The sequence below is a fragment of the Rhinatrema bivittatum genome, chromosome 2 (assembly GCF_901001135.1).
Source record: "Rhinatrema bivittatum chromosome 2, aRhiBiv1.1, whole genome shotgun sequence".
NCBI classification, from domain to species: Eukaryota; Metazoa; Chordata; class Amphibia; order Gymnophiona; family Rhinatrematidae; genus Rhinatrema; species Rhinatrema bivittatum.
In genome coordinates this window covers 646,847,387-646,865,058 of record NC_042616.1, presented here as the reverse complement: position 1 = coordinate 646,865,058, position 17,672 = coordinate 646,847,387, and the positions used below count along the sequence as shown (strand labels likewise).

The window sequence follows — 17,672 nt, the reverse complement described above, 5'->3', positions numbered from 1 at the left end:
CTATCTTTGATTAGTAAGAGATGTCTCTAATATATTATATTTCTAAGTTTATTTTATGAATGAATATTTTGTTTTATTGCTTTAATGTAGCCTTTGTATTTATGAATGTACAATTGTAATTCATGCTGAACACATTGGATTCATGGAATATAAAGTGTTTAAATAATTAACTAAAAAGGATTCCTGCTCCTATCCTGCTCAAGAAGCATCAGTAACGAACAAGCCTTATTTTAAAAACAATTTACTATACCACAAATATTGTTTTAAAAGCTTTCACAATCTCCTGCATATAAAAGTCTAATACCACATGACTTTTTTACACTTTGTATTAACAGAATCATAAAGAGTTGAATTAATACAAGTTTGAATGCTAATTCAAACCCTTTTTGTGTCTGTTACCATGATTCCAATATATGCACACTCATTTTTCTGGTGTATTAACAGAAGGAAGCTTTTGAAAGAAGGCTGCAATTGGTTCTTGCACTTTTCCCCTAAACCTTCACAAAAATCCAATATTAAACAGGTCTTCTGTATTTTTAAATGATATGTTTGGATCTCAGAAAAGCGAGACAAGCACCATTTTACAGTGCATAGATGCGACCCCCTTTGTTTGAACAGCATTACTCATCCTCTTGCATGAGCCTTCTGTCTTGCAATGTAACCTGATCCCTCAGTAACAGTTGGCAGAAGGATATGCCATGTGAAGAGGGGGGGGCCTTGCGCATTAGCCTTAGCTGTACTTAACACTGAAGAGGAGCAAGTCTTTTTTTTTTTTTTTTTTAATTCTTTCTTTATTAGAATTTTACAAGAAAACACCAAACACTAAAGAACATTAGAACACAAGGAAGCTCCCTCCCCCCTCCCCATCCCAACCCCCCCCCACATGCACCACAATCCATAAACATGTCACAAGCTTCGTAGAGCTCCAGTACTGACCCTTCAGTGTCCTTCGAGACTTAGCACCCAGTCGCACCCGAAGATTGGTATTTGTATCCAGTAACCTTAAGAATCAAGGCTCTTGTAGAGCCAGGTAGGGACCACCAAAACTTGGTGTCGCTATTACAACATGAGTTTTGGACAGCACACACGCAACCGATGACAAAGCAGGCCCTGTGTGCAAGTCTTTTTTTTTTGTTGTTTTTTTAAACTCAAAGCACCATAATCTTTTTCTTTGAAAATTTTATATATTGTAGTTCTTCCTCTATAGCAACAGTCATTTTGTACAGCCATCTCCTGGCTAAATGACAAATATGACATCACTCTTCAGGGAGATTGGTACTCAGAGCAGGCTGTATTTGTATTGGAGATCAAGAAACCATGATATTGCATTTGAAAGTCCTTTCTCAGAGGGGACTTGGAGGTGAAAGTTAGGGAGGTGTTATGGGGGAGGGGTGTGAACTGTGTGTGAGGGGACGGAAGGTAGTGTGGGTTGAATGTGTGAGTAAGGGACAGCTGATGGCAAATGGAATAAAAAAAAAAAAGAGGATTAGAGATGCTGTTCAGTGTATATTGAGTGAGTGAGGTTTTGTAGGTAAGTGGGAAGGAAGGGATTCAGAGGTACTGTGGAGTGTGTGTGTGTGAGTGAGTAAATGAGAGGGTGTGGAGTATATTAGAGCATGAGAAAAGGGACCTTCGGGAGGTAAGAGTGAATCCATCCTCGTTCTAATCCAGGCTCCCCCCCCCCGCCCTTTTCCCTTTTGTCCTCTTATTCCCCGTCCATCTCCCTGAGATCCCTTCCCTACCTCCTGTTCACCCAATACAGACTAAGCAGAGTTGCTTACCTGTAACAAGTTTTCTCAGAGGACAGCAGGATGTTAGTCCTCAAACATGGATGACATCATCAGATGGAGCCCGATACAGAAAACATGTCAAAGTTTCTAGAACTTTATCTAGGCACACTGAGCATGCCCAGCATACCCAAAATACCACACATCCTCATGGGGTCCCTCTTTAGTCTCATAACACAGAATTACATTACAATAACAAAAAAACAGAAAAAACAACTCCACAGGGTGGTGGATGGGTTTCATGAGGACTAATATCCTGCAGTCCTCTGAGAACACCTGTTACAGGTAAGTAACTCTGCTTTCTCTGAGGACAAGCAGGATGGTAGGCCTCACACATGAATTGATTTGATTTGTATCAAGAAAGTCGGTATATAAAAGCCTTAATAAATAAATAAAATAAAAATCCCTAGCCACAGGCTGCTCCCCAACATTAAAAAGGGACCAAAAGACACCCAACCAGGTGCCAACGGGCATAACATCACTGGTGCTGTTGGTAACAGAGGGCGAAATAGCCTGAACGCAAACAATGGGCCCTAGGCTGGGAGAGTTGGGTTCTACACCTCAAGCAGGATTTGGAGGACAGACTGGCCAAACCTACTGTTGCGGCCATCCCTATCCAGACAGTAATGGGATGTGAATGTGTGGCGAGAACTCCACGTCACAGCTGTGCAGATCTTCATGGGAACTGCTTGCAAGTAGGCCACTGATGCTGCCATGGCTTTGACAGAATGAGCCTTGACATGATTCCATGATGCAGTCTGCTAGCCAATTGGATAGTGTTTGGCAACAGCAATGCCCAACCATTTTTATCAAAAGAAACAAAAAAGTTGGATGGATTGTCTATGGGCTTCTGTCTGCTCCAAATAGAAGGCTAAGGTTTGCTTGCAGTTCAAACCATGCAGTGCTTGTTCACCTTGGTGCAAATGGGGTCTGGGAAAGAAAATTGGCAGGAGAAATGACTGGTTAAAATGAAATCCACCACCACCTTAGGCAGAAACTTAGGGTGCGTACACAAGACCACCCTGTCATGATAAAACTTAGTGTAAGGTGGATAAATCATTAAGGCCTGGAGCTTGCTGACCTTGCGCGCTGGGTCAGCGCTCATGCAAGAGATCAGGTCACAGATGCACAACAGCTCAAAAGGAGCTTTCATCAGCTAACACCATGATGAGGTCCCAAGACAAAGTGGGAGGCCTTAGGGGAGGCTTCAATTGAAGCAGGCCCCACATAAAACATACAAATATAGACTGGACAGAGATGGGCATACCATCTCTACACCATAGTGGTATGCGCCAATTGCACTTTCTAATGAAGTCGTTTTTTTAAGTCAGCCTCAAATAGGCGTGGAAGGTAATCAAGCAGTTTTTGTGTGGAGCAGGAGAACGGATCTAGGGACTTCTACTCACACCACATGGAAAACCTCTGCCACTTCAGTCCATAGGACTTTCTAGTGCAAGGTTTTCTAGAAGCCAACAGGATTAACCTCTCAGCATCCAGACTTTGAGCGACGGGCCTGGAGGTTAGGATGCTACAGCCTGCCCTGATCTTGTGTGATGAAATCTGAGGAGGAACTCAGATTGATCAGTTTCCGGATGGACAACACCCACAGAAGTGTAAACCAGCCCTGTCTCAGCTAACGAGGTGCTACGAGGATCACAGTCCTTTTGCCCTCACGTAGCTTCAAGAGTCTTTGCCACTAAGGGAATCAGAGGATATGCGTACAGAAGATCCTTGCCCCAATAACAGGGCAAGGATCTTCTGAGGCTGGTTTGCCATCTGAGCAGAACTGAGGAACCTTCCTGTTGCAGGGGGAACACAAACAGATCTACGTCCAGGCTCCCCCAGAAGCAGATTATCTGATTTGCTACCCCATGGTCCAGGGACTACTCATGGGGTCCGATGGCTTTACTCAGCCTGTCCACTACCACGTTCTCTGTCCTGGCCAGATACATGGCCCTGAGCACAATCCTGTTGAACAGGACCCACAACCAGATCTAGACTGCTTTCTGATACAGGAGGCATGATCCCATGCCTCCCTGCTTGATGACATACCACATGGCTACTTGGTTATTTGTCTGGATCAAGACAACTTTGTTGGACAGCTGATCTCTGAAAGCCTATAGTGCATACCTAATCGCCCTGAGCTCTAGGAACTTGATTTAACAAGAAAATTCCTTAGCAGACCACAGATCCTGAGTGCTGAGACCCTCACCACAGGATAGCTGCATCCATAGTTAGTAGAATTTGAGTTGGGAGACTTCAAAAGGAGATCCCCTGTTCTAGTTTGGAAAGTACCCACCACCAAGTCAATCAATCCCTGAGAGACAGAGTGATTTGGATGCAGTCCTGGAGACTGTGGCTTGGCACCACTGTGACCTCAGGGTCCATTACGTTCTGCGCATGTCTAAGCATGCCAAGGGAGTGACATGGATGGTTGCGGTCATGTGCACAACAACCTCAATGTGCGCCAGGCTGAGGCCTGCTGGCTCTGTTGAACCTCTGCTGCAATGGTCACCAAGGCAATGGCCCTCTGGCAAGGCAGAAAAGCCTTGGCCTAAGCTATCTAGCAGTGCTCTTATGAAGTCCAATTGAGATGACAAGCTGAGGTGGGACTTTGGGTAGTTGAGGATGAACTCTAGTGACTCCAACACCTGAGTGGCCAAGCACATGCATCCGATAGCCCCTGCCTGAAATGTGCTCTTAACCAACCAATCGTCCACCAGTCTGCGAAGGTGCACCACCACCACCACCATGGCTAGGCATTTTGTGAAGACCCATGGGGCAGACATGATGCCAAACGGCCACACCCTGTACTGGCAGGGCTGTTTTCCCACCACAAATCGGACATGCTTCCTGTGTCCAGGAGGCGTATGCATCCTTTAGGTCGACGGAGCAAGGCCAGTCCCCGTTTTGCAAACCATCTTGAACTTTTCTTTTTTTTTTTTAGAAACTTGTTCAAGACCCTCATGTCTAGGATGGGACGGAGTCCTCCTGTTCCCTTTGGAATCAAGAAGTACCTGGAGTAGAATCCTCGACTGCTCTGCCCGTTAAGACAGAGTAAAGCTCCTTTGAAAGTACCTCCTGATGTGCTACTGGCCCCCAAAGTGGGTACAGAGGGCAATTTGGTGGGACACCCAATAGATTCAATTGGTACCTCTGATGGACAATGGACAGAACCCACTATTCCGAGGTTACAGGGAGCCATTGGTTCGCAAAGAACCACAACCTGCCCCCCTGGGTTTGACTGACGAGCTGGCTGAGACTTGTGAGCTCTCTGCTTCCTGGGACGACTGTGGGAGCTCTGATGGTGTTGACGGAAGTTTGGAGGCGGAGGATAGTACTTCCTTTGGTGAAAGAAAGACCTCCTTGGCTCCAGTATTGATGGCCTGCTGGAAGAGGAGTATGGGTTCAGAGTACTGGCTGAAAGTTGCTGGCAGGTTTTGTGATTGTCCCTGTTGGGCTAGAGCATTCTTCAGCCTATCTCCGAAGAGATTCTTTCCCATAAAGGGCATGTCAGCGAGTCATTCTTGTACCTATGGTTGGAGATCAGACACCCACAGCCATGCCATTCTGCGGGTGCTGATTCCCGCTGCAGAGACTCTCGATGCCTTCTCAACAACATCATAGGCTGTGCGGACCTCATGATTCCCAGAGTCTAGACCCTTGTGGACCAGCGACATGAGGCAGCTGCTCAGTCACATCCTGGTACCTGCTTTCAGATATCCCATGAGTATTGGCTCATGTACAGCTGGTAGGCAGCAATGCGGGCAATAAGTCTGGTGCCCTGGAACAACTTTCTAACAAGAGCATCCAATGCTCTGTGGTCCTTCCCCTAGGGTGCTGAGCAATGAATTAAAGAGCACTTGGCTCTTTTGAGGACAGATTCGACCACGATCAATTGGTGAGGCAGCTGACACTTATTGAACCTGGCAGCCTTCTAGATGTGATAAACGCCAACCTACTTCTTAATGGGAGGCACTGTGAGAGTGTGTTCCCAAATCCTCAACAGCAACTCCTTAAGGATCTCATGTACAGGGACCACCATGATCTCATTAGGAGGCTCCACGAACTGGAGGATCTCAATCATTTTGTGCCTGGCATCCTCCTCCATTAACAACTGAAAAGGGCTGGCCTCTGCCATCACCCTCAGAGGGAAATGTCTTTCATTCCTCTGGAGGAGAAGGGTTTGAAGGGAGACCCTTAGAGCCGGACTACGAAACATCATCCTGGGCACTGATGCTGTCCCGGGCACAGACATCAGCTAGGTCGGTTACCCATCAATGAGCTTCTCCAGAAGCAATACAAGGACTGGCAGCACTGGGTCTGGTGCACTCGCTACATAGGACTCAAGTTCTGCAGTGCCTGATCCACCACTAGCTGAACTCTGTACTTCACTTCTTCCTCAAATGTTGCCTATACCAATACCAACTGGGAGGAAGGAGAGGGTGGCCAAATCCTCTTTGGACCCTTGAGGTGGATTGGTGACTGGCATCAGGACCGGGGGAGGCCATTGTGGATCCCTGGCACTGATGGAGGATTGGCACTCCTTGCTGCAGGGTCCCTTTGGGGGCATCATGGCAAAAGGCAGTGCATCTCGTCCATCAATGAGGACCACTGCCAATGCTTCTCTGGCTTCCATCAATGCTTGGCCCAGTCCTTCTTTGTTGCCGAGGCCGATGAACCACATGTCCTCTGCATGGAGATCAATATCATCGATAGCTCGGTGTCCTTCAGTGCGGCTCTTTGGTCATCCAATGTTGATGGTTCGGACTTTGATCCGAAGAACTACTCCATCTTGAGTCAAAGCAGGCGTCCTTTCGGGGGTCATCTGGGCACATAAGCGGCAATCCCAGACGTCATGCGATGCCCCCAGCCAGAGGAACATATCTCATGCAGATCCGTGATGGACGTGGTCCTCAGACACCGGGGTCATCCATGAAAACCGGACGTGGCCTTGACGGACGAAACAAAAGGGGCATGAACTGAAAATGATGGTGGCGGGGCACCAATGGCAGGCGAGTACCAATGTACTGCTGCCACAGGGAATAGACCGTGAAAGGAAACTTACCTGAATTGCCGAAAACCCTGACTAGGAGATGCTATAGGACGGCACAGAGAGGGGGACCTGGCAACAAAACGACGAGGAAAAATCCACGAAAAATGCGAGAAAAACCAAAGTTTTCCACAAGCTAAAAAATAGCCGAAGTGAGCTCACTTACACTGCAAGGCTTAAAGTTCCATGGAAAAGACTAGAGAGGGTCTGTCTCTGTGTGGACACATGGTATAGGGCATACTGAGTATGCTCAGTGTATCTAGTCAAACATAAGAACATAAGAAAATGCCATACTGGGTCAGACCAAGGGTCCATCAAGCCCAGCATCCTGTTTCCAACAGTGGCCAATCCAGGCCATAAGAACATGGCAAGTACCCAAAAACTAAGTCTATTCCATGTTACCGTTGCTAGAAATAGCAGTGGCTATTCTCTAAGTGAACTTAATAGCAGGTAATGGACTTCTCCTCCAAGAACCTATCCAATCCTTTTTTAAACACAGCTATACTAACTGCACTAACCACATCCTCTGGCAACAAATTCCAGAGTTTAATTGTGCGTTGAGTAAAAAAGAACTTTCTCCGATTAGTTTTAAATGTGCCCCATGCTAACTTCATGGAGTGCCCCCTAGTCTTTCTACTATCCGAAAGAGTAAATAACCGATTCACATCTACCCGTTCTAGACCTCTCATGATTTTAAACACCTCTATCATATCCCCCCTCAGTCGTCTCTTCTCCAAGCTGAAAAGTTCTAACCTCTTTAGTCTTTCCTCATAGGGGAGTTGTTCCATTCCCCTTATCATTTTGGTAACCCTTCTCTGTACCTTCTCCATCGCAATTATATCTTTTTTGAGATGCGGCGACCAGAACTGTACACAATATTCAAGGTGCGGTCTCACCATGGAGCGATACAGAGGCATTATGACATTTTCCGTTTTATTCACCATTCCCTTTCTAATAATTCCCAACATTCTGTTTGCTTTTTTGACTGCCGCAGCACACTGTACCGACGATTTCAATGTGTTATCCACTATGACACCTAGATCTCTTTCTTGGGTTGTAGCACCTAATATGGAACCCAACATTGTGTAATTATAGCATGGGTTATTTTTCCCTATATGCATCACCTTGCACTTATCCACATTAAATTTCATCTGCCATTTGGATGCCCAATTTTCCAGTCTCACAAGGTCTTCCTGCAATTTATCACAATCTGCTTGTGATTTAACTACTCTGAACAATTTTGTGTCATCTGCAAATTTGATTATCTCACTCGTCGTATTTCTTTCCAGATCATTTATAAATATATTGAAAAGTAAGGGTCCCAATACAGATTCCTGAGGCACTCCACTGTCCACTCCCTTCCACTGAGAAAATTGCCCATTTAATCCTACTCTCTGTTTCCTGTCTTTTAGCCAGTTTGCAATCCACGAAAGGACATCGCCACCTATCCCATGACTTTTTACTTTTCCTAGAAGCCTCTCATGAGGAACTTTGTCAAACGCCTTCTGAAAATCCAAGTATACTATATCTACCGGTTCACCTTTATCCACATGTTTATTAACTCCTTCAAAAAAGTGAAGCAGATTTGTGAGGCAAGACTTGCCCTGGGTAAAGCCATGCTGACTTTGTTCCATTAAACCATGTCTTTCTATATGTTCTGTGATTTTGATGTTTAGAACACTTTCCACTATTTTTCCTGGCACTGAAGTCAGGCTAACCGGTCTGTAGTTTCCCGGATCGCCCCTGGAGCCCTTTTTAAATATTGGGGTTACATTTGCTATCCTCCAGTCTTCAGGTACAATGGATGATTTTAATGATAAGTTACACATTTTTACTAATAGGTCTGAAATTTCATTTTTTAGTTCCTTCAGAACTCTGGGGTGTATACCATCCGGTCCAGGTGATTTACTACTCTTCAGTTTGTCAATCAGGCCTACCACATCTTCTAGGTTCACCGTGATTTGATTCAGTCCATCTGAATCATTACCCATGAAAACCTTCTCCATTACGGGTACCTCCCCAACATCCTCTTCAGTAAACACCGAAGCAAAGAAATCATTTTATCTCTCCGCGATGGCCTTATCCTCTCTAAGTGCCCCTTTAACCCCTCGATCATCTAACGGTCCAACTGACTCCCTCACAGGCTTTCTGCTTCGGATATATTTTAAAAAGTTTTTACTGTGAGTTTTTGCCTCTACAGCCAACTTCTTTTCAAATTCTCTCTTAGCCTGTCTTATCAATGTCTTACATTTAACTTGCCAATGTTTATGCTTTATCCTATTTTCTTCTGTTGGATCGTTCTTCCAATTTTTGAATGAAGATCTTTTGGCTAAAATAGCTTCTTTCACCTCCCCTTTTAACCATGCCGGTAATCGTTTTGCCTTCTTTCCACCTTTCTTAATGTGTGGAATACATCTGGACTGTGCTTCTAGAATGGTATTTTTTAACAATGACCACGCCTCTTGGACATTTTTTACTTTTGTAGCTGCTCCTTTCAGTTTTTTTCTAACAATTTTTCTCATTTTATCAAAGTTTCCCTTTTGAAAGCTTAGCACGAGAGCCTTGGATTTGCACACTGTTCCTTTTCCAGTTATTAAATCAAATTTGATCATATTATGATCACTATTGCCAAGCGGCCCCACCACTGTTACCTCTCTCACCAAGTCCTGTGCTCCACTGAGAATTAGATCTAAAATTGCTCCCTCTCTCGTCGGTTCCTGAACCAATTGCTCCATAAAGCTATCATTTATTCCATCCAGGAACGTTATCTCTCTAGCGTGACCCGATGATACATTTACCCAGTCTATATTGGGGTAATTGAAGTCTCCCATTATTACTGCACTACCAATTTGGTTAGCTTCCCTAATTTCTCTTAGCATTTCACTGTCCATCTCACCATCTTGACCAGGTGGACGGTAGTATACCCCTATCACTATAGTCTTCCCTGACACACAAGGGATTTCTACCCATAAAGATTCAATTTTGTATTTAGTCTCATGCAGGATGTTTATCCTGTTGGACTCTATGCCGTCCCGGACATAAAGTGCCATACCTCCTCCCGAGTGCTTCTCTCTGTCATTGCGATATAATTTGTACCCCGGTATAGCACTGTCCCATTGGTTGTCCTCCTTCCACCATGTCTCTGAGATGCCAATTAAGTCTATGTCATCATTTACTGCTATACATTCTAATTCTCCCATCTTACTTCTTAGACTTCTGGCATTAGCATACAAACATTTCAAAGTTTGTTTTTTGTTTGTATTTATGTTCTGCTTTTTAATTGATAGGGAGAAGTTAGAATTTTTTAGCTCAGGGGAGTTTTTAGTTACAGGCACTTGGACTACTTTTCTAATTATTGGAACCTCACTGTCAGGATGCCCTAATTCTAATGCATCATTAGTATCCTTTAAAGATACCTCTCTCCGAACCATGCGCTGCTGAGCGACTGTCGGCTTTCCCCTTTGTTCTAGTTTAAAAGCTGCTCTATCTCCTTTTTAAAGGTTAGCGGTCAAAGTTCTAGAAATTGATATGTTTTCTGCATCGGGGCTCCATCTGATGTCACCCATCCTGCTTGTCCTTGGAGAACAGCAACTAAGTAAAAACATGCAACAGTTTAGATAAATTGAAGTATGACATAATAAAAAGGCAACCAAACGGACATACCATATTCCACCTAAGTTTTTTTTCCCCATCTTTTTTCATTTCTTCCTCCTCCTGTCTCTTCCCTCTACTTCATCTTGTCTTCATTTAACCCAGACTTTTATCTTCCTTTTAGTTCTGTACAGTTGGGCTTAGGCAAGAGAAGGTGAGGGGGAAAAGAAGCAACTCAGAGAAATACAAAGATATTTTCTCCTTTTGTATAAGGATGGAAAGGGAAGGAAAGCAGGATGGAAGCGAGAAAGCATATTTGCTCACTTTAAACTGTGTTTTCTGTAGCCAGCAGAAAAAATTAGCTGTGACAAGTAGGGGACACCATCCTATGGTTCCAAATGGACCCATCTCTAGTTCAGTAGCTTTTTTTTTTTTTTGTTTTCTGCCAAGCAAGCTTGTGAGTTCCCACATGCAGACGACTCTGAAGGCCCCTCGGTCCATTTGTAGCGCTTAGCTTTAGATAGTCAACTTTCCATCCTGCTGTCTATAGAGAATGCAATTTACCGTAGGCAAACTTGCTTTCTCTGTCAACAAGCAGGGTTGAATTAGCTGTGGCACATGTGGAGTCACAAGCTGAGGAATGCACTGAGGAGCACTTACTGAATAAGCAACCAGCTTACCCGTGAAATGTAGACTACTGAGCCAACAGGCTGCACATAACTGATTGTGCACAGATAACTAAGTTGTAGCTTTGCAGATGTCTTTGATCGACAGATCTCAGTTGAGTCACTGTTGTAGTCATGGCTCTGATCTGAGGAGCCTTGATAACAGTCTAATCTATAGACCTGCCAGTCCACTAGCCAACTGGACTGCAACACTCATTCTACTGGGACCATAGAATACAAACTGTTGAGAAGTCTGACGATGAGGCTGTGTTCTAGTTAGCTAGAGCCCTTTTGCAGTCATAGCGTGAAGGGCTTTTTCTCCTTTTTACGCATGATATCTTGTTAAAAATATAGGCAAACTATCACTAGATTCAGATGAAAAGCAGAAACCATTTTGGGAAGAAACTTTGGGTGGGTGCGAAGCACCACTATTATGGAAGAACTGAAAATACAGTGAGTGGTAAACCAAAGCCTGAAGTTCACTGACTTTTCTGGCTGATGTATCATCCATGAAAAACACCACTTTCCACGTGAAAAACTTCAGTGAAGCCAATTAACGACTAATAAGGGGATTTAATCAGTTGTGTCACGATGACATTTGGGTTCCAAAACACGAGATGTTTAGAAACTGGTGGCGATCCGCTGCACTATTCCCTGCCTCTGTTTGCCAGTTCAGGAACTTCATGGCGGTAATCAGCCACACTCTTTCCCATCTCCTCTCTGTGTGGGTTTCGGCTCCTTAAGAGAGTTTGTTATTCCTCTTCTCTTGGCATGAGCAATATGCAATCAGCCAGCAGAAAAGAGATCAGCCTGCTATTTTTTCAGTAACTGCACTTTGATTACTTCTCTTCTGGCGGACCCCCTGTGTTAGTCTTGCAGACCCCTAAGGGTCCATGGACCCTAGGGTTGGGAGCCACATAATAAGATTAAGGCAAAATCTTGATATTTCAGGATTTAATCACCTTACAATATACAGGGCCTTCATCAAGAGTTATAACAGAAAATAATCAGAGATAATTAGAGATTTAAAATCTATAAAGTTACCATAAATCCCTCTCTGTATGCATATGAACATGATAATCTTTACAGAAATATAATACAATCTAAATAAACTCAGCTTAAAAAATAATTTAAAAAAATAGCCAGACAAGTCTGACATAGATGGTCTTAAGTAAATCTGAATCTAATGCTGAATACCCAAAACGAGGTGTGGAGGAGATTTGACCATTTCTAAGAGACAAGGGCTTCTTATGTCTACCAATCATGTCTAGTGGAACTCCAGTTTTTATTACTAACATTTTAAGACAAGAGAAAAAATACACAAGAAATATCTTATTGTCTTAACAAGAAGTACAGCACCATTTCTCTAAATTCCCTGAGAAAACCCCATAAAATACTCAAAAACGCTCAGACCATGTTAAAAAAAAAATTATATGCAAGACCCCCCCCCCCCCCCCCCCGCTTTTTTTTTAAGTTATACTATTAAGGACTTTAAAATTGTGCTGATATACTGAACATATCTTGGTTTCCAGCACAGATATGGTCTGTTCTCCAAACCAGTTCCCTGCAATGTGATACCTTATCTGTGCAAGAGCAAAACCCTGAAATGCAGAGTGGTTACCCCTATATAAGGGAAAAAAGTATAAACAGTCAAAAAGGTAAACAGCAGCAAGACATTCTTACAAATAAAATTACCAGTATTGAAGACAAGACCACAGAATGCTAAGCAACAAAGAAGGTAGGGATTTGGCACTGCAAAGTTCCTCTTGACAAGAGCACTTTTCAAGGGTGTTGTTACCTTGTCCCTTAATAAAGTTTTGGAGAAATCTAGCTCCTCTGACCATTCACAAAAGTTATACTTGAGCTGTCAGTACTTGCATTATACTAAAGTAACTTTAGTACCCATCTATTTCTGCAGTGATTCTATGGGTCTGCATACTTTTGTCAAAGGGACTAACATACCTATCCTACAATGTCAACAGATCAGAGTTAAAGAAAGGAAGAAAGAAAAAAGGCAACTTACCTCTTCTACATTGGAAGCTGTCTTTGCAGACGTCTCCATAAAGATAAGTCCATGCTCTCGTGCAAATGCTTCACCTTCCTCCTTTTTTACTTCTCTTCTGGATTCCAAATCACTAAAGTACAGGAGGGAGGGTCAGGTGGGGGAGAAATCAAACATACTATTTGAGAAGACATTTAATTTACCATTTCTAAAGGTTTTCACATGGTGAAATGTTAAAGTTAAAAAGCTATGCATGATGCATCAATTCAGTAAACAAGGGACACCTCAACAGTACCTTCATATGATGGTTATGTTTAAAACAAAACAAAAAAACAAAACAAGAATAAAATTAAATAAAACAAAGGGGTACAGTTAAGATAAAGGCACATTGGACTATAAAAGAAAACCACAGTTCATGACTCCTTCCCTCCCTGAGGCTAAATACCAATGCAACTTCCCGGGCTTGAAGGAGTAAGACATAGCTCCAATGTAGCTGAGATACAATGTAATTAATACTGCCACCTATCCCTTCATTCCTGAGAGACTGAAGGATCACGGGATAAGAGACAATGTCCTGTTATGGACTGCAGGAAGACAGTGGTTCTAGGTGGTTGTTTTTCTTAGTGGAGTAGCATGCCTCAGGGATCTATGTTGGGGCTGGTGCTCTCTGATATGCATATGGATGATTTGGAAAGGGGAACAAGTGAGGTGATCAAATTTATGGACAACACAAAATTATTTTGACTTTTTAAATCACAAGCGGATTATGAAAAATTGTTGAACCACCTTGAAAGACAAGTCTGGGCCATTCAAATGGCAGATGAAATTTAATGTGGACAAGTGCAAAGTGATGCACAAGGGGAAAAGTAACCCACGCTGTAGTTACATATTCCATATTAGGAGTTACCACCCAGGAAAAGGATCTGGGCTTTATAGTGGACAATACTTTGAAATCCTCAGCTCAGTGTGCAGCAGCGGTAAAAAAAAACAAAAAAAACCAACCAACCAAATATTAGGAATTAGGAAATGAATGGAAAATAAAATGGAGAATGCCATAATGCCTCTATCGCTTCCTAGTGAGGCCACCCAGTTCTAGTCACCATCTCTCAAAAAAGATATAGTTGCACTGGAAAAGGTACAGAGAAGGGTGACCAAAATGATAAAGGAGATGGAACAGCTCACTAAAGAGGCTAGGGCTGTTCACCTTGGGAGAAAAGATAGCTGAGGGGGGATATGTTAAGAGGTCTATAAAATCATGAGTAGAATAGAACAGGTAAATGTAAATCAGTTATTTACTCTTTCAAAAAATACAAAGACTACGGGAATATCCATGAAGTAAGTACTATATTCAAAACAAATCAGAGAAAATTTTTTTTCACTCAATGCACAATTAAGTTCTGGAAATAATTGCTGGAGGATGTGATTAAGGCAGGTAGCATTGCTGGGTTTAAAAAAAAAAAAAAAAAGGTTTGGACAAACTCCTGGAGGAGAAGTCCATAAATTATTATTAACCAAGATTTAGGGAATCACCACTACTTATCACTGAGTGATAACAGTATGGACTATTTACTGTTTGATCTTGCCAGGTACTTGTGACCTGGATTGGCCACTGTTGGAAACGGGATATTGGGCTGGATGGACCCTCTGACCCAGTACGGTAATTCTTATGTTTCTGTACACTATTAGTGTGACACTTTCTGCTCTTTCATTTGAGATTTCACTTGCAATTTACTTTTTTGCTTCACTTTACACTCCCCAGAAGCATAGCTAAGAATCTATTTGGGGGCCTCTGCATAGTAGAACATACCACACAACATGTCTAGAAAGGCTCCAATAAAATCCAAATGAGGTGATGGGCTGAGATGGGACTTAAGGTAGTTGATAAGAACCCTAGTGTCTGCAACACCCGGCTGGTCAAGTGCATGGACTCATCAGCCTCTGCCCGACAGGTGCTCTTGACTAGCCAATCATCCAGATACATGTAAATGTGAACTCCCAGGCTGCAAAGGTGTACTACCACTATGAACAGGCATTTCGTAAAGACACGTAGGGCTGGCGTGAGCGCAGACGGCAGCACATGACACAAAGTGCTGTTTTCCCACAACAAATTGGAGATACTTCTGGTGACTTGGAAAGATCTTGATATGGGTATATGTGACTTTCAGATCCAGGCAGAATAGCTAGTCCCCTTTTAACAAGAAAGGGATCAAGGTGCCCAGGGAAACCATCTTGAACTTTTCCTTTTTGATGACTTTGTTCAAGGCCCTTAGGTCTAGGATGGGACAGAGTCCCCATTTTCTTTTGTATCTGGAAGTTCTGGGAGTAAAATCCCCACCCTCTTTGCCCTGGTGGAATGGGTTTGATTGCTCTGGCCATTAAGAAAGAGAGCTCTGTTACTATTACCTCCTGATGCACTACCAGACTCCAAAATGGGCTCAGGGGGAAATTTGGCAGGGCATCCAATAAGTTCATTCAGTACCCTTGACAGACAGTGTGAATCGGTTATTTACTCTTTCAGATAATAGAAAGACTAGGGGGCACTCCATGAAGTTAGCATGTGGCACATTTAAAACTAATCTGAGAAAGTTCTTTTTCACTCAAAGCACAATTAAACTCTGGAATTTGTTGCCAGAAGATGTGGTTAGTGCAGTTAGTATAGCTGTGTTTAAAAAAGGTTTGGATAAGTTCTTGGAAGAGAAGTCCATTACCTGCTATTAAGTTGACTTAGATAATAACCACCGCTATTACTAGCAACGGTAATGTGGAATAGACTTAGTTTTTGGGTACTTGGCAGGTTCTTATGGCCTGGATTGGCCACTGTTGGAAACAAGATGCTGGGCTTGATGGACACTTAGTCTGACCCAGTATGGCATGTTCTTATGGTCTGAGGTTACACTAGGCCACTGGTTTACAAAGAACCATAGTTTTCACCTGACTGGCAGATACATCACCCCTGGTATAGGTGACTGCATTATGTGCCCTACAATCCATTAAAAAGCCTGTCCCTGGATGTACCTGGGATGCTGGCTGGGGCTTCGAGGCTCTTTGATGCCTGCAAAGGACAGGAGAGCCTTGTTGAGACTGACAGAGGGTGGAGGATAATACCTCATTAGGCAGAAGGACTTCCTTGGCCCTGAACTTACTGACCTTTTGACAAGGAGGGTGGGTCCAAACTACTGGTGTAGAGCTGCTGAAGGGTTGCATGATGGTCCCGAATTTGGGCCATTGCGTCCTTAACCTTATCTCCGAAGAGATTTTCTCCTATGTATCCTATGCATCAACAAGTCACTCCTGCACCTCTGGTCTCAGATCAGAGGCCTGCAGCCATGCGAGCCTGCAGGTTCTGATTCATGCTGCAGAGACTCTTGATGCCATTTCAAAAACATCGTATGTCGAGCGGATCTTGTGTTTTCCACACTCCAGGCCCTTATGCATCAGCGACATGAGAATGTCTTGCTGCTGCTGAGGCAGTTCAGCAATATCCTGCACCTGATTCCAGATGTCCTGCATATACTGGCTTGTGCAGAGCTAGTAGGCAGTTATGCAGGCAATAAAGCATAGTGCCCTGGAACACCTCCTTTCCAAGAGCATACCATCGCTCAGTGAGCCTTCCCCAGAGGCCCTGAGAAATGGGTCCAAGAGCACTTGGCCTTCTTGAAAGCAGATTAAATAACCACTGATTGTGGAGTAGCTGGCACTTGTCAAATCCAAGAGCCTTTTGGACAAGATATACCGCATCTACTTTTCTGTTCATGGGAGGCACTCAACAGTAACTCCACAAGGATCTCATGTATTGGGACTGCCATACTCTCCTTGTGAGGCTCCGCAAACTGGATAGCAGCAAGCATTTTGTGCCTGGTATCCTCTTCAGTCATTAACTGAAAGGGGATGGCCTCTACCATCAACCGAACAAACACTGTGAAGGAGAGGTCCTCCGGCGGGGACTTCCTCTGCTTCTCTGGAAGAGATGCATCTGAGGAGAGACCATCAGAATAATTGTCAGAGATCACGGAAGAGTCATTCCCCCCCAGGAGTCATAGATGCCCTCATCCTCACCGTCATTGACAGGGGATGAGGCCCTAGGTACTCGGCCTCTGCCCAGCAGTGTAGGCACCAATGCAACTGGCCATCTTGTTGTGCCGGACCTTATGTCCTTTCGGGGGTCATCTTGGTACACTTGCTGCAACCCCCGATGTTATGCTATCTCCAAGGCAAAGGACATATTTATCATGAGGTCCATAATAGACATGGCCCTTGTACACCTAGGGCACAGCTTAAAAACCAAAGTGGAAATGTCGTCATAAAATAGGAACATGAGATCTAAATAGATGGCAGTGGCCATCAGGCACCAAGCACACTGCTGCCTCGCAGGTATCGACAATGAAAGAAAACTTACCAATAAACATTGAAAAACCTATCTAGGAAGCTTATGGGAGAAATGGGGAGAACAGTGTCGACTGTGCGAAGCAGTGAAAAAGAAATTGCGAAAAAGAAGAAATTGAAAAAGTAAGGCTCTCACCTGATCGCAAAACAACAGGCTCCGTGGAAAAGAAGAGACTGAAGGGGACTCTGCA

The 17,672-nt window shown here is 43.7% G+C and overlaps 1 protein-coding gene across 1 annotated transcript in view; it reads right to left on the bottom strand.

Moving 5' to 3' along the window:
- RAB2A (RAB2A, member RAS oncogene family) overlaps positions 1–17,672 on the bottom strand; it is a 232,645-nt gene that overhangs the window by 76,242 nt on the left and 138,731 nt on the right. The window contains exon 6 of the mRNA XM_029591354.1: positions 13,120–13,231. Coding sequence (XP_029447214.1) covers positions 13,120–13,231 — 112 coding nt within the window. The remainder of the gene's footprint in view (positions 1–13,119; positions 13,232–17,672) is intronic.